This window comes from Schistocerca americana, chromosome 7 (genome assembly GCF_021461395.2).
Source record: "Schistocerca americana isolate TAMUIC-IGC-003095 chromosome 7, iqSchAmer2.1, whole genome shotgun sequence".
In the NCBI taxonomy this organism is placed as follows: Eukaryota; Metazoa; Arthropoda; class Insecta; order Orthoptera; family Acrididae; genus Schistocerca; species Schistocerca americana.
The window spans coordinates 208,752,958-208,771,657 of NC_060125.1; the positions used below are offsets into that span (position 1 = coordinate 208,752,958).

The window sequence follows — 18,700 nt, forward strand, 5'->3', positions numbered from 1 at the left end:
AACCATTTTCAACTAATACTGAAAGACAGTGGAAATTCAAAAGATTTTTGTTCTTGTGCAGTCTCGATTGATTCCTAGTAGCTGCATTTGTTCCTCTCTTGCCGCGGTTCGGTGTTTGCTTCCGTAATAGCCGACAAAACACGAAGATCAGCCAGTAGCCGTCATCCTTCAAGAAATTTTAGACATTGTTCTATATTCATACTGCTCCATGGACTTTACTTTTATAAACGTTACCTTCCCTTGTTAGCACACGACTGTTCTTAAAATCTATAACCTGGTCACTTTCTTCTTGGTTCTCCGCTATCGTTGATCTTACATTTCGTCTTTTGTTCAGTAACTCCACTTTTCCGAAAAAGCGGGGGCAACATAGTCTTTTACAAGCGAAAGCGAAACTGCCTTTCGACAGTGTTTAGCCGTCCAGTGACAGCCTGAAGAAAGTCCCGGTGGAGCGATCGAAACTTGGATCACTGCAGAAGTTTGAAGAGGAGTACGACGCAGCCTAACTAGTCAATAGATTTTATCATTAATGACAGTGGCCACGAGGGCCTCCAGTCTCCTGTAACCGTACCTTGGCTGCAGAGGGCTGCCACAGCCCTGAGTACGGCGTCCCTCGGCCGGCCCAGCAGGCAGAGGCAGATTGAGGAGGCCGCCAGCGCCGTCCCCACGGCCGCCCACGCCTCCGCCTGGAACACCGCGCCCAGCCTCGTCACCGACGCTTGCAGGCCGTCGCCTTCCGGGTCTGGCCACCGCACGAAGACGGACTCTCTACCAACCCAAAAGGACAAGGGCGTCAGGGACAACTACCCTAAGCGTGCCGTTTCATAACATTGTCATTTTGTAGGTAGACACGCTGGATCTGAAGTTTAAAAATCAGGAATGAATGGTGGTGCTACAGTTGGTGCACTCACTTCAGGTCCTAACTACTCCATTGTTGTGGGTGAAACTGGAGACAGACTGCAGTGTTGATGGTGATAATTCTACTGTATCTTCGCATCCACAGCACACAATTGAAGTTAATGACGGTAATACACTCCAAGACAGAGGCGTACAACAAAGGAATTATCTCAACAGGACGAAAATCGATAGATGTGATGTACATGTACAGACACAAAAATGATTATTATTTCAGAAAGAGTGGATAATTTATTCAAGAGAAAGAGCTTCACATATTGTGAGCAAGTCAATAACATGTTGGTCCATCTCTGACCCTTATGCAAGCAGTTATTCCGCTTGACACTGATAGGCCGAGTTGGTGGATGTCGTGATGAGCGCTATGGTGGCAAATTGTGTCTACTTGGCCCGTTAGATAGACAAAATCCCGAGATGCTGCCTCATAACGCTCCAAACGTCCTCAACTGGGGAGAGACCGATGACCCTGACGGCCAAGGTAAGGTTTGGCAAGCGCGAAGACAAGCAGTAGAAATTTTCGCCGTGTGTAGAAGGGCACGATTTTGGTGGTGTGTAAGCCCATAGAGTTCTGTTCGAAGCAGGACTCATCACCGAAGACAATTCTACTGCAGGCAGACTCCAGGCCTAAGATGTATCTAGAGACGTACCAACCTTACTCTCGCCCGCCATACGGCCCGACAACCTGCACTGATGGTCTGGTTTGCTGTTTCTTTCCATAGTACGACCCTTTATGTTCTCACCTGCAGCACCGTTACACCACAGCGTCACGTCAACAATTTTCTACGCCTCGCTTTATTGTTCTTTACGGCAAGTAATCCTGGGCAGCAAGATAATGCCGGCCCGCACACCTACCTTGGCCAGCAAAGTCGCCAGATCTCTCCTCAATTGAGAACGTTTGGAGCGTTATGGGCAGAGACTTCCAACCAACTCGGCATATTGACGAACTAACGCGCCAGCTGGACAGAATTTGGATGACATCCAACAGCTCTATCAATTAATTCCAAGTAGAATAACGTCTTGCATAAGGGTCAGAGGTGGACCAACGCGTTGACTAAAGCGTTATTGACTTGCTCAACTTCTGAAACTCTCTCTCTTGAATAAATTACGCAATTTTTCTGAAATTGTAGTCATCTGTTTCCCTGGACATGTGAATCAATCTACCGATTTCTCTCCCATTTGGATAATTCCTTCGTGGTATCCCGTTTCTCTTCTTTTTTTTCTCTTTTTCTTTTTGGTGTATTTCCCATGATGGCATGAAGCAACAGGTGGAGAATGTGGTTAGAGTATATAATATGTGGTACATAGTCTCACTTGGACATTAAAATTTCAAGCACCCATTCTAAGGGCCGACGCGGAGTCTTCGAGTATTTGCTGCACTAAATAATTATAAAAAGCGTTGTTATTAAGTTATTTTTAAACGTGTACAGGTGTTATAAACATAATATAAGAGTTGTTGAATTAGTGGAAGTGTTAGTGAAGTATAAAATAAAATTAAACGGGGTAAGAAGCGTATTTTTCTTCTCGCGCCTGTAGCACGAATCCTAAGCCTAATTTCACGCGCGCGAATCGTAAGTAAGCAGTGAATTAAACTTATAGATAAACGTTTCCAGTTGGTATAAATATAATATAAGTGTTGTTACATTAGTGGAAGTGTTAGTGAAGTGTTAAAGAAGATTAAATGGGGTAAGAAGTTTATTTTCCTTCTCGCGCCTATAGCACGGATTTTAGGCTTAATTTCACGCGCGCGTATCGTAAGTAAACAGTGAGTTATATGTAATCACCAGTTTTTTTATTCAGTACTCTTTCAATTTATTTATATCTGCCTGAATAGTTTCTAGGGTCCTTTGTTTACGTTTTAGTCACTACTTAAATCAGCTTATACGATTTCTGTTTTTACCATGAGTGAGAAGTGTGTGACATGCCGTAGGATCGTTAGTTCCGGGGTATGGTGTAATAGGTTCTGTAGTTACTTTCATTAGGGCGAATGTAGTGGCGTGGGAAATGGGGACATAAATGAGGCTCACCAGTGGTATTGTAGGATCTGTAGTAGAGATAGGAAAATACTGCAACAGGAAGGGAAAATTGCAGCTCTTCAAGCTGACCTAGACAAGGCAAGGGAGGATCTTGACAGGTTAAAGATGGAGAAGGGTGAACAGAGGTGGGAAGTGGCAACAGGTAATAGGGGGAACAGGCAAAGGAGAGCATCAGACAGCTTTGTCATAAATCTTGAAAATAGATTTGACCTGTTGCCTCAGTCAGAATCGGATGAGCCTCATGTAGCTGAAGCTGTAGAAAGGGCACAACAAGCTTTCAAGGACTTGAAAAAGGTAGGGAAATTTGTAAAGAGAAAGAAAGTTCTGTTGTTAGGTAGTTCCCATGGTAGAGGTGTTGGCCAACTACTGCAGGAAAATCTAGGTCCAGAGTACCACGTCACAAACTTTTTCAAGCCTAGTGCAGATCTGGGTCAGGTAACAGAGGATGTAGGTGCTTTATGGAAGGATTTCACAAAGGAGGATGCTGTGGTTATAGTGGGTGGCCCGGGAAATAGCATTGGCAGAGACTCTGAATATTCCATAGAGAGTGACCTGGTAAAGATAGCGTCAGCAACGAAGCATACGAGTGTGGGATTTGTGTCTGTGTTGAGACGCCATGATCGGCCTCATTTGAACTCTTCCGTAGGGAGGGTGAACTTGGAGTTGGAGTGGCTGCTTAGGACGGATATAGGTTCCCATATTGGTTTGATTCCTGTGGATGCTATCGATAGGTGGGACTACACTAGGCATGGCCTTCACCTCAATAGGAAAGGGAAGGGAAAACTGTCTGGGTTGATTGCAGAAAACTTAAGGGGGGACACTGGCACAAGTGGTAAAATACCTGTGGTCACAGGTGTCAGAGGGATGCCTTTTTTAGGATAGGGAAGGAGGAAAGAAAACGAGTTTTAAGAGAGATTGGCAGACACACTCAGTTTGAGAAAACAGATGATTAGGAGTCATATCTTATCATACAGCCTCCATTTAAACAGTGTTTAACATAAAGTAATCAGAAACTGCCAGTTCATCTTCGCCAAAGCAGTTACAATCCCATTAGTATGCAGTATCAGTTATCTTTATTACACCAGAACATTCCGGGACTTAGAAATAAAGTTAATGAACTACTCATTTGTATCGATAAAATGAATTCATCTAACCAAATTGACATAATCTGCCTCTCTGAACATCAAGTGACCACTGATATAGATATGTTAGACATTTCAGGATTTAAGCTAGCTTCCTACTTCTGCAGAGTAGATATGGATGAAGGAGGAGTTGCCACATTTATCAAAAACTACCATAAATTCAAAAACATTGACATTAATAAATTCTGTTTAGAGCAGCATCTAGAAGCATGTGCAACAGAAGTAGAGTTCCATAACAGATCCTATATAATAAGAACTATTTACCGAGCACCTGCAGGAAATTATAATCTATTCTTAGATCATCTAGAAGCTCTTTTGGGTTATTTAACAGGAAGAAACAAAGAAATTTTGATTGCTGGTGACTTTAATATAGATTTTCTAATGCAATCTTCCAGTAAACATTCACTGCAGTTAGTAATGTTGTCTTTCAATTCAACTCACACTGTAAACTTTCCAACTAGGCTCACTAAATCCTCAAGGACAGCCATTGATAACATTTTTATAGACAAATCAAAGGAACAAAATCAGTTCATAAAACCTGTTATAAATGGACTATCAGATCATGACATGCAGCTCCTTGTTTTAGATGTAAATTCTAAGCAGATTATCAAGACTGTTAAATCTGAGTACAGGAGAGTAGTCAATCAACAAAAATTGAGTGTTTTAGAAAACTACTCAAAGATATGAACTGGAAAGATGTTTATAGTACTCATGACATGAATGGAAAATATAACACATTCATGAACAATGTCAGTACCATGTTTGAAAACTGTTTTCCTCTAAAAGTTACTCAAATTAAACAGAAGTCTATAATAAAACCATGGATTACACAAGGAATAAAGATTTCCTGTAAGACAAAAAGGAAAATGTATCTGTCGACCAAGAATAGCTCCAATGCTGATGATTTAGCTAAATACAAGGAATACTGTAAAACATTAAAAAAAGTAATTCAGATGTCTAAACAGATGCACTACGAGAAGAAGATAGCAATGTCAGGGAACAAAATAAAAACAATATGGGATATAGTGAAAGAGCAGACTGGTAGAACCAGAAAGGAACAGGAGCAAATAGCACTAAGGATAGATGACACATTAGTAACTGATGGGCATAGTGTGGCAAATCTATTTAACAAGTACTTAATATCCCTTACTGATAGAATGGGACTTTCAGGATCAGTAAATAATACCCTTGTATATCTGAAACTAGCCTTCACAAATAGCTTCAAGTACATGAATATATCACTCACTTCACCAAAAGAAATAACGTCCATAATAAAATCTTTAAAAACAAAGCATTCTAGTGGTTACGATGAAATACGAACAAAGTGAATTAAGGCATGTTCTTGTGAGTTTAGTACAATTCTAAGTTACTTGTGTAACCAGTCAATTATAACTGGGACATTTCCTGACTGGCTAAAATATGCAGATGTTAAGCCTCTATTCAAGAAAGGGGATAAAGAGATACCATCGAACTACAGACCGATTTCACTTTTGCCAGCATTCTCAAAAATTTTAGAAAAAGTAGTGTACAGGCAGCTGCTCAACCATCTGACCACAAATAACACAGTTTGGATTTCTGAAGGGTTCTGATATCGAGAAGGCTATTTACACCTACAGTGAAAATGTACTTAATTCATTAAATAACAAATTACAAGCAGCAGGTATTTTCTGTGATTTGTCAAAGGCATTTGATTGTGTGAACCACAACATCCTTTTAAGTAAATTAGAATTCTATGGTGTCACGGGCAGTGCTGCAAAATGGTTCAAGTCATACCTCACTAACAGGAAACAAAAGGTGTCAGTGCAAGGGACTAGTGAATTAAGTCATCAGTCATCATCAGAATGGGAAGAAATTACATGCGGTGTCCCACAGGGATCCATCTTAGGGCCATTGCTTTTTCTTGTGTACATTAATGATCTCTCATCAGTTACACTGCCAGAGGCAGAGTTCGTTTTCTTTGCAGATGACACAAGTATTGCAATAAATAGTATGTCAAGTGTAGATCTAGAAAGATCTGCTAATGATATTTTCATGAATATTAATAAATGGTTTAAAGCCAACTCACTGACATTAAACTTCGAAAAGACTCACTATATGCAATTCAGAACCTGTAAGAGGTTTCCACCCAGCATATGCATAAAATACGAAGAAGAGCAGATAGAAGAGGTTGACAGTCTTAAATTCCTGGGATTACAAAAAAACTGGTTCAAATGGCTCTGAGCACTATGGGACTTAACATCTGTGGTCATCAATCCCCTAGAACTTAGAACTACTTAAACCTAACTAACCTAAGGACAGGATACACATCCATGCCCGAGGCAGGATTCGAACCTGCGACCGTAGCGGTCGCGCGGCTCTGGACTGAGCGCCTAGAACCGCTAGACCCTGGGATTACAACTTGATAATAAATTCAGTTGGGAAGAGCACACAACAGAACTGCAGAAACGCCTTAACAAATCTGTATTTGCAATTCGAGTGTTAGCAGACATAGGCGACATAAAAATGAAAAAGCTTGCATACTTTGCCTACTTTCGTTCCATAATGTCATATGGTATAATATTTTGGGGTATCTCTTCAAGTCAAACAAAAGTTTTCAGAGTCCAAAAGCGTGTAATGCGTATTATTTGTGGAGTAAATTCGTGGACGTCCAGTAGAAACCTCTTCAAAGAACTGGGTATCCTAACTACTGCCTCTCAGTATATTTACTCATTAATGAAATTTGTCCTAAATAATATATGTCATTTTCCAACAAACAGCTCAGTTCATACATACAATACCAGGAACAAATATGATCTGCACAAGGACTCAAAAGCACTTACTTTAGTTCAAAAAGGGGGCCACTACTCAGGAACACTCATCTTCAATAATCTGCCAGTAAACATAAAAAATTTTGTTACAAATAAAGATCAGTTTAAAAGGAGCCTGAAAGACTTACTAGTGGCCAACTCCTTCTACTCCATTGACGAATTTTTTAATAGAAACAAATGATGTATTGTATATATTCATACTATTAGTATCGTTATTTCAGCTTAAAAAAAACAAAAATGACATGTTCCACATCCACGAGGATCTCCTCAGCACGGATCTATGGAACGAAAACTAATCTAATCTAATCTAATCTTAGCGATTTCTATTGCCTCCCTGTAGAACCTTTCGTAATATCCGCTTGTGGCCGCTAGTACTTGCGTCTCCTCGAAACGAATATTGTGGTTCCCTGGCTGGAAAGCGTGCTCCGCAACAGCTGATCGTTCCGTTTCTCCTCTTCTACAATTGCCCCTGTGCTCTTCCAATCGTTTAGAAACAGTTCTTTTAGTGGTACCCACATAAGCATCTCCACAGATGCATGGGATCCTATACCCTCCAGCTTTTTCCAGTGGTTTGCGAGCGTCCTTGGCAGGCTTAAGGTATTCCTGTATCGTCCTGGTGGGCTTGTAAATTACGGTAATATTCTGCTTCGTCAAGATCCTCCCTATTCTTTCCGTTACATTTTTAACAAACGGCAGGAAAACCTTAGATTTTGCAGTAGCCTGTACGTCACTATGATTTCTGCGTGGCTGCCTCAACGCACGTTTTATTTCGCCGGACGAATATCCGTTCTTCATTAGTGCATTGTGGAGATGCTCCATCTCAGCAACTCAGGTTCACAAATATTTCTAGCTCTATCCGCTAACGTCTTGATAAAACCCCGCTTCTGTTGTGGGTGGTGGTTCGAATCCCCGTGCAAATAACGGTCCGTGTGCGTGGGTTTGCGGTTTACTGAGTGGCCAAAACTACCATTTTCGTTTCTAAAAACAAGCACATCCAGGAAATGTAATTTGCCGTCTACCTCCTCCTCCATTGTAAACTGAATTCTCGAGTTTATACTATTCAGATGTTCGTGGAACCGGCTTACTACCTCCCTGCCATGTCTCCACAGCACAAACGTGTGATCCACGTATCGGAACCATACATTTGGTTTTTTGCTGGCAGTACCTATGGCCTGTTCTTCGAATTTATCCATAAAGAAGTCTGCAATTACGGGACTTAGTGGGCTTCCCATAACCACGCCATCCGTTTGTTCATAAAACTGTTCATTCCACTTGAAGTATGTGGTCGTCAAACAACACTTAAACAGTTCTGAAATATCGGCAGGAAAAATTCGATCCAGCTGTTCCAATACATCATTAGGTGGATGTTAAAGGATTTGAGTCTAGCAAATAAAGTACGTAGCTGTTGGAATACTTAACTTTAATCCATAATTGGTGAACATCGGTCTGACGGAACATGCATCACAAGATAAATAGCAAATGGTAATGGCGCCTTGCTAGGTCGTAGCAAATGACGTAGCTGAAGGCTATGCTAACTATCGTCTCGGCAAATGAGAGCGTAATTTGTCAGTGAACCATCGCTAGCAAAGTCGGCTGTACAACTGGGGCGAGTGCTAGGAAGATTCTCTAGACCTGCCGTGTGGCGGCGCTCGGTCTGCAATCACTGATAGAAGCGACACGCGGGTCCGACGTATACTAACGGACCGCGGCCGATTTAAAGGCTACCACCTAGCAAGTGTGGTGTCTGGCGGTGACACCACAGTGGAACCATGGTAAACAGCGATACCGTGGCAGCCACGCAGAAATCATAGTGACGTACAGGCTACTGCAAAATATATGGTTTTCCTGCCGTTTGTTAAAAATGTAACGGAAAGAATAGAGAGGATTTTGACGAAGCGGAATATTACCGTAATTCACAAGCCCACCATTACGATACAGGAATACCTTAAGCCTGCCAAGGACGCTCGCAAACCATTGGAAAAAGCTGGAGTGTATAGGATCCCATGCAGCTGTGGAGATGCTTATGTGGGTACCACTAAAAGAACTGTTTCTAAACGGTTGGAAGAGCACAGGGGCAATTGTAGAAGAGGAGAAACGGAACGATCAGCTGTTGCGGAGCATGCTTTCCAGCCAGGGAACCACAATTTCGTTTCGAGGAGACGCAAGTACTACCGGCCACAAGTGGATATTACGAAAGGTTCTACAGGGAGGCAATCGAAATCGCTAAACACCCTAATAATTTCAATCGAAAGGAGGAAGGCGTGAAATTAAACGGTATATGGATGCCGGTGTTAAAGAAGATGTGTACCACCCGTCCACTACTGGGTGATGGCAAAGGCGATCGACGGCCACGAACAGCGGCCAATTGCACTGACATTTTCAAAACACGTGACGTCACGCCGCGGAGCGGGAGCGCGCGGACACGGAATTTAGCGGCAGTCAGTAGCGAGCCAGTGGATGTGTTGGACCTTCCATCGAGCCACGGACCCCCTTGAAGATGTCTCCCGCAGTCGGAGACGAAACGTTGGGTATTGACACAGAATTCATCAACCGACCACGGCATAACAGCCCGGATAATTATAATGGACATGATATATCCGGCCGTGAAAGTCTACATTTTAGTATCAGATCCACTTATTAATAGCCAAAAACGTTGACGGGTTCTCTTCAACGCATGTAGAACGGCCTCTTCCAGTTCGAGTGTGCGGCGTCTACTTGTAGCACCACAATCACGCCTGCTGAAGATGAAGGTTTCTTTCCTCGAAACCGCTCCTTAATCGTGACAAAAAGTGTATGCGATGTAGTCGGACGTTGTGGAGGAAGATCTTCAGAGAGACGACGAGCAGCTCTACCATTACCGTGAGCTTCGCCATTCAGAAGGATCATGTCGGTGTACTCTGCAAACGTATACTCAACCATGTTGCTCCAAGATTCAAAGTCACATGAATGAGGCTCGAACCATATAAGAGAGGTAGGACTGACGTCAAACAACATCAACTGACCTATGTAACCACCGCCAACCAAGACCATCCTATTGCATACCTAGCTAGTAAATATGTAGATAGTAACTATGTGATCAAACGTTTGTAGTACGGAAACAGTGCGGACATGGGTTCCTATTCAAAATGTTATGTACTTACTTCCCTCTAAAACTCCTATAAGTTTGCAACGGGAATTTCCGAACACCCTGTATATGTGCAGAAAATACATTTTGCTTTTTGTGCTTTTTCATAGTATACTTGTTCAATAACTGGCTGTTTTCGTGGTCGTAAAAATGACTACCAGAAGTAGTAGCACATCGCATATGAAAGCATGAGTAATTACAATGCATTGAGAGCCCTTGGAAATGTTACAGAAGCTGCTGAAATTACAAAACTTTAATGTTCTCGACAGTGACGCTCATCCGTGTGTGAGTGCTCTTACTCAGTTTATGTTCTTGCGACAGAACCAAAAAATCAGCTATGAATATTATTAATCTGACTGGATCTATAACTCCTAATTGTGTCTAACTTGTAACAACCAGAGGTGAAGAATGAATAGCAGCAGAACTGTTAACAGCTGCTGGAAAAATATTTTGATTTACTTTTACAAAGAAGAGCCTTGTTTACAACGACTCCACAAACGATTATTTTTATTCGTTGAGAGAACTGGTCCCTCTGGTAAGCCCACAATACGTGTCCTGAAATAATTTGTGACTGATCGTGAAAACTCTGCTGATCGCTTGATGGATGTACGGCAGTCCATTACAGCATACTGCCTACTGTTTCATGAAGATATTCAAACTGATTACTCTTTTTATACTGTCTTTTGCTGCATTAGGTGATATATAGATGTTTTTAGCAATTCTCTGTCGATGAGTCCTTTGTAGCTCAGTCTGCCCTCGGCAGTGCTACGGTGCGGGCACGTTACGGTATTCCGCAGTGCAGCGCAGCTAGCCAAAGTTTGTGTTTACCATGGCCATAACTGCAAGCTGTCGTTGCTAACAATACATGATAGTGAAATGCTCAAATGTGTATGAATTCCTAAGGGATCAAACTGCTGAGGTCATGGTCTCTAGACTTACACATTACTTAACGCAACTTATTGTAAGGACAACACACACACCCATGTCTGAGGGAGGACTCTAACCTCCTACGGGAAGGCCTGCGCAGACCGAGACATGCCGCCTCTGACCGCGCGGCCACTCCGCACAGCCATCATAGTGAATAACTATCGTAAATGGCATTGCAATTCACCTTATGCCCTATTTCGCCCGCCCCCAGGCGCTCGATGTCGAACGATTCCTCTGCGATACCGCCGACTGACATCATAGTGATCCATCTTCCCGTACTTAGTAGCACTGTCAGTCTGAAAATGCTTGACGACACGGCATGTAAAAAAAACTTATACGAGAGGACTCCCGTGGACAACGCTTCTGTCATCTCTGATGGCAACGTAGGACCATCACTATAGACCATGCTGATCTCTGTGTCAGAATGGTCAGAGACTACGAACTACTGCCTGTGTTCGACATGTTTACATCGAACTGCAGAGCCATGTACCCTCCCACCTCCGGACCAAAGGTTGCAGGGTCATAATTTTGTTTGAGGGTCAACCAAGTACATACTCTGGTTGCAGGAAAGAGGATCATCTGTGGTCAGAAAGCATTCAGCGACGTGTTGCACAACTTCCACTTACGGACTAGCCACCCCTGACCACAACGACTGTCCTGCCAGTGACGCGTGTGGGGACGGTCGCGTGATGACAACCCCCAGTCCACCGCATGTCTACCTTGAGCAGCAGCATGCGCCTCCGCACCATCTTTCGGACGTCGTTGCGGTCACTCACCACAAGCAGGTCGCCTTACAGCCTTCTGCTCTGGCCCACAATGGAAGGAGTCGCTCCAACCCAAGGCCGCTCACTGCGTTCATTGTGCGTACAGCGGCTTTCGAGCCGGGACGCCGTAAATCGTTGCCATCGTCTGATACACAGGAACATGGTCGTCAACAACGATCATGATGCCGGCACAAGCGTCACCATTGGTTACTCATAGGGCTCGGCGAGGCTATGCCCCACAACGACCCTGACCCTGCCAACTAGATGGCGCTCAAATGGTTCTGAGCACTATGGGACTTAACGTCTGAGGTCATCAGTCCGCTTGAACTTAGAACTACTTGAACTTAACTAGCCTAAGGACATCACACACATTCATGCCCGAGGCAGGATTCTAACCGGCGACCATAGCGGTCGCGCGGTTCCAGACTGAAGCGCCTAGAACCGCTCAACCACACCGGCCAGCAGATGACACTCACACCACCATATCAGCTGACAGCAACAGTGACTAACTGCATCATTGTGCGACGGTTTGTATTGGCGCTATCGACTACTATGGATGTTTCCCATTGGACGTGTGGGTTGAAACTACAGTCACCCTGCAGTCGTCACAATCACCCTTCCCTCTACAGAGAAGACCACGTGGAAACAATACATTCCCCCTCCCCCAAGGGGGTGTTCGTACGACGACGTCGAGGAAGAACCTCACCCAGAGTTGCAGCCACTGTCCTGCACCGATACCCAACACAGCTTTCATCCACACTGTGATGGTTGGTGATGCCTGTCGATACTACCCACAACCATCTCTGATGATGGTAGATCCGCTCCCAGTGCCACCATACCACACATACAAGTTCGCAACACTCAATACCAACACTGTCAGCAACACAGCGAAGCTGCAGCTCCTTGACAAAATGGTCAGAGCCCCTGGTGTTTCTTGCTAATACTTAGACTCTCTTTTTTTTTTTTTTGGTCATCAGTCTACTGACTGGTTTGATGCGGCCCGCCACGAATTCCTTTCCTGTGCTAACCTCTTCATCTCAGAGTAGCACTTGCAACCTACGTCCTCAATTATTTGCTTGACGTATTCCAATCTCTGTCTTCCTCTACAGTTTTTGCCCTGTACAGCTCCCTCTAGTACCATGGAAGTCATTCCCTCATGTCTTAGCAGATGTCCTATCATCCTGTCCCTTCTCCTTATCAGTGTTTTCCACATATTCCTTTCCTCTCCGATTCTGCGTAGAACCTCCTCATTCCTTACCTTATCAGTCCACCTAATTTTCAACATTCGTCTATAGCACCACATCTCAAATGCTTCGATTCTCTTCTGTTATGGTTTTCCCACAGTCCATGTTTCACTACTATACAATGCTGTACTCCAGACGTACATTCTCAGAAATTTCTTCCTCAAATTAAGGCCGGTATATGATATTAGTAGACTTCTCTTGGCCATAAATGCCTTTTTTACCATAACGAGTCTGCTTTTGATGTCCTCCTTGCTCCATCCGTCATTGGTTATTTTACTGCCTAGGTAGCAGAATTCCTTAACTTCATTGACTTCGTGACCATCAATCCTGATGTTAAGTTTCTCGCTGTTCTCGTTTCTACTACTTCTCATTACCTTCGTCTTTCTCCGATTTACTCTCAAACCATACTGTATACTCATTAGACTGTTCATTCCGTTCAGCAGATCATTTAATTCTTCTTCACTTTCACTCAGGATAGCAATGTCATCATCGAATCGTATCATTGATATCCTTTCACCTTGTATTTTAATTCCACTCCTGAACCTTTCTTTTATTTCCATCATTGCTTCCTCGATGTACAGATTGAAGAGTAGGGGCGAAAGGCTACAGCCTTGTCTTACACCCTTCTTAATACGAGCACTTCGTTCTTGATTGTCCACTCTTATTATTCCCTCTTGGTTGTTGTACATATTGTATATGACCCGTCTCTCCCTATAGCTTACCCCTACTTTTTTCAGAATCTCGAACAGCTTGCATCATTTTATATTGTCGAACGCTTTTTCCAGGTCGACAAATCCTATGAAAGTGTCTTGATTTTTCTATAGCCTTGCTTCCACTATTAGCCGTAACCTCAGAATTGCCTCTCTCGTCCCTTTACTTTTCCTAAAGCCAAACTGATCGTCACCTAGTGCATTCTCAATTTTCTTTTCCATTCTTCTGTATATTATTCTTGTAAGCAGCTTCGATGCACGAGCTGTTAAGCTGATTGTGCGATAATTCTCGCACTTGTCATCTCTTGCCGTCTTCAGAATTGTGTGGATGATGCTTTTCCGAAAGTCAGATGGTATGTCGCCAGACTCATATATTCTACACACCAACGTGAATAGTCGTTTTGTTGCCACTTCCCCCAATGATTTTAGAAATTCTGATGGAATGTTATCTATTCCTTATGCCTTATTTGACCGTAAGTCCTCCAAAGCTCTTTTAAATTCCGATTCTAATACTGGATCTCCTATCTCTTCTAAATCGACTCCTGTTTCTTCTTCTATCACATCAGAGAAATCTTCACCCTCATAGAGGCTTTCAATGTATTCCTTCCACCTATCTGCTCTCTCCTCTGCATTTAACAGTGGAATTCCCGTTGCACTCTTAATGTTACCACCGTTTCTTTTAATGTCACCAAAGGTTGTTTTGACTTTCTTGTATGCTGAGTCTGTCCTTCCGACAATCATATCTTTTTCGATGTCTTCACATTTTTCCTGCAGCCATTTCGTCTTAGCTTCCCTGCACTTCCTATTTATTTCATTCCTCAGCGACTTGTATTTCTGTATTCCTGATTTTCCCGGAACATGTTTGTACTTCCTCCGTTCATCAATCAACTGAAGTATTTCTTCTGTTACCCATGGTCTCTTCGCAGCTACTTTCTTTGTACCTATGTTTTCCTTCCCAACTTCTATGGTGGCCCTTTTTAGAGATGTCCATTCCTCTTCAACTGTACTGCCTACTGCGCTATTCCTTATTGCTGTATCTATAGCGTTGGAGAACTTCAAACGTATCTCGTCATTCCTTAGTACTTCCGTATCCCACTTCTTTGCGTATTGATTCATCCTGACTAATGTCTTGAACTTCAGCCAACTCTTCATCACTACTATATTGTGATCTGAGTCTATATCTGCTCCTGGATACGCCTTAGAATCCAGTATCTGATTTCGGAATCTCTGTCTGACCATGATGTAATCTAATTGAAATCTTCCCTATCTCCCGGCCTTTTCCAAGTATACCTCCTCCTCTTGTGATTCTTGAACAGGGTGTTCGCTATTACTAGCTGAAACTTGTTACAGAACTCAATTAGTCTTTCTCCTCTTTCATTCCTTATCCCAAGCCCATATTCTCCTGTAACCTTTTCTTCGACTCCTTCCCCTACAACTGCATTCCAGTCGCCCATGAGTATTAGATTTTCGTCCCCCTTTACATACTGCAGTACCCTTTCAATATCCTCATACACTTTCTCTATCTGTTCATCTTCAGCTTGCGACGTCGGCATGTATACCTGAACTATCGTTGTCGGTATTGGTCTGCTGTCGATTCTGATTAGAACAACCTGGTCACTGAACTGATCACAGTAACACACCCTCTGCCCTACCTTCCTATTCATAACGAATCCTACGCCTGTTATACCATTTCCTGCTGCTGTTGATATTACCCGATACTCATCTCACCAGAAATCCTTGTCTTCCTTCCATTTAACTTCACTGACCCCTACTATATCTAGATTGAGCCTTTGCATTTCCCTTTTCAGATTTTCTAGTTTCCCTACCACGTTCAAGCTTCTGGCATTCCACGCCCCGACTCGTAGAACGTTATCCTTTCGTTGATTATTCAATCTTTTTCTCATGGTAACCTCCCTCTTGGCAGTCCCCTCCCGGAGATCCGAATGGGGGACTATTCCGGAATCTTTTGCCAATGGAGAGATCATCATGACACTTCTTCAATTACAGGCCACATGTCCTATGGATACACGTTACGTGTCTTTAATGCAGTGGTTTCCATTGCCTTCTGCATCCTCATGTCGTTGATCATTGCTGATTTTTCCGCCTTTAGGGGCAATTTCTCACCCCTAGGACAAGAGAGTGCCCTGAACCTCTATCCGTTCCTCCGCCCTCTTTGACACGGCCGTTGGCAGAATGAGGCTGACTTCTTATGCCGGAAGTCTTCGGCCGCCAGTGCTGATAGACTCTTTGTGGATTACAATTCTTTTATTCAGTCGGCGGTCTCACAGGGATTGTTGTGGTGCTCTACATCCAGGAAGGCTTCCTCTGGTCACAGATTTGGTTGTTCTCCCATCTAGACAGGGTATGACCCAAAAACTTTTTGATATCCAAGTCATCAATTTACATGCCTCTCAGGCTCGACAAACCGACAACAACCTATGTTCTACACAGAAGAAATTGCGCTCTTATTTGGGGGGGGGGGATACGACCGTTGTATAAAAATGATTCAAATGGCTCTGAGCACTATGGGACTAAGGCAAGGCTCCCGTACTGAAATATTGAACGTAGTTCCCAGGAGACATATCATACAACGAGGGAAGCTAGCGCAATTCCTGACAAAAATTTAATCTGTTTGCTTAGAGCTTTCCTGCTAACTGACACGATTTAAAAATGTTCGTTTAAGTGTTATATTACATTCAGTGATTTTAAAAAGAGATAGAGAAAGCGATAAACATTAAAAATTGATGCAGAATAATTTTCGCAACTAAAATGTTCATGATTTTAATGGCTTTGTGCACTATGGGACTTAACATCTGAGGTCATCAGTCCCCTAGAACATAGAACTACTTAAACGTAACTAACCTAAGGACATCACACACATCCATGCCCGAAGCAGGATTCGAACCTGCGACTGTAGCGGTCGCGCGGTTCCGGACTGAAGCGCCTAGAACCGCTCGGCCACCAAGGCCGGCGACCGTTGTATAGTATTACGCGATTTCTACTGTGTCCTCCACGCAAAAGACCAAACTCATGGCTAGTCACTGTGTCTGGCCTTATGTATGTTGGCGAATAATTTTCATGCAATTGACGCATGGGAGATCATATATGGTGATGCCCCTGTTTACGCACATTACACAAAGCCATTCAGCAAGTGAGCGAGTTCACTCGATCGGATTTAACATTTCTGCAACCCTTAAACGCTTAAGGGGGGGGGGCACCATATAAATGTGGCTACCGGCCTTTTCCGACCATTGTGCGTTCATCTGCACTCCTACTGCCACAACCAGATTGGAGCGATCGAGGTGTTTGGAATCTCAATATCTCTCTCCATCACGACACGGTTTGTCAACAATGCGTTATATGGATGTCCTGTGTGCAACACCTCCCTCAGTACCCCAAGACGTGGCTGTCATAGATGACTTGCGGGAAGCTGGCGATTAAGTGGGAGTTCACACTGTGTTACAGAAATGCAATGGCGTGGTACCTAGATGCTACACACTTCTATTACATCGTCTTATGCGAATCTCATGCCTTTCCACCGGTGTCCGAAGTCCATCGCGATCGCCAACGTATCAAAGTCAAATCTCTGTCCCTTAAATGTAACAAACTATGAGGGATGGCGGTGCGCTCACGCTGCCAAGACCAACGAGGAGCCTACATCCATGCTTTATATTACATCCGGCCTCCTTCGTTGATGACGTTCCGTCTTCTGTACCCTCAACACTCGGGATGGCAACCATGTCACCACCCAAGCAGCGATCGTCTCAGCCTTCACTGATCATTACCAACTATTTTACCATGACGAACCGGCGGCGACGCCCGTTTTCTACGATGTTGTCCAACTCTTCACTTACATCCTTAACAACACAGAGGCGGTATCCTTGGCGACAGCGATCACAGCGACCGAGGAGGGGACACCATCGTCAAAGGCGCGAAGAACAAATCCCCAGGCAACAACAGCCTCCCAATTGAATTTTATCGGTCTTCTACGATGAACCGAGCTGTCCCAGAAGTTGTTCAATCCCTCCTCCCCTCTACCACTAGACTTTGTCAACGGCATTCTCATACCTTTGACAAACCAACAGGGTGAATGTACATCACCTACTTTCACCCCCTCACATTACTCAACACGGATTATAAAATCTCGGCACCTCCTTTGGCAGAGTGCGTGGATGTGGTGTTCCCTGCAGTACTTTCACCAGAACAAACATCACGCAGCCGTGGGTCCACCCTCCAGATGGCCACACGTGAATGTGTCTGTACATTATTCCGCTGCCTGCATCCTGCCCTCTCTGTGTGACACTGGTGCCAATAGATTTCAGTAGTGCCTTCGACTAAGTTCAAGACCATTTTTGCCTCTTGGAGGTATAAGGCACAGTGTTTCCCTCACCATTCATAGACGCCGTTGGCTGCTTAATTCTCAATGCCATGTCTGTGGGCCAGGTGAATGGATGATTGGCTGGACTGATCCCAGTCCATCGTTTGGTCTGGCCGTTTGATCTGGCCCACTGGTTTCTACATGATTGCCTTAGAGGCTCTCTTCAGAGGTCTCCTGCCTGATCTTATGGGACTTACAATGCATGGCCAGACGTTTCACAGTCGGGCCTGACAGATGATGTCCTGCTTCTCGCATGCCCATTCTCAGAAATTATGAAGCAAGGTCCACCATTACAGAAAATCGTCAGGTAGTCAACTCAAAGTTACCAATTCAGTGATCACGTACACACGATGCAGGCTCTAACTAGAGGGGCCATTACCATTGCCCACTGTGACAATGCTCCATTTTCTGGGTTTCGACTTTAGCGGCTCCACCCAGTGAAAACGTACCGACAGTTGCCTCAGTCCCTCCGTTACCACGTTATCCATAACCTCCTGTGCACGCTGAACCCACTACAGAGAGTGACATACATCAACAAATACATGATGTCTACATTGGTCCATGCTGCGCATGTGCTCCATCTACCACCTATCCTGGGATGTTAACTTCAACATGCTACCATTGTAAGTAGGCTGTTTAGGTTCTTATATTGGTAACGCCAC

General features: G+C 43.8%; 1 protein-coding gene across 1 annotated transcript in view; it reads right to left on the reverse strand.

The window, feature by feature from the left end:
• The window catches only part of LOC124622841 (probable glutamate receptor), a 164,220-nt gene that overhangs the window by 80,362 nt on the left and 65,158 nt on the right, over positions 1 to 18,700 (reverse strand). Inside the window, exon 3 of the mRNA XM_047148633.1 lies at positions 569 to 765. Within this exon, the coding sequence (XP_047004589.1) occupies positions 569 to 765 (197 nt within the window). The remainder of the gene's footprint in view (positions 1 to 568; positions 766 to 18,700) is intronic.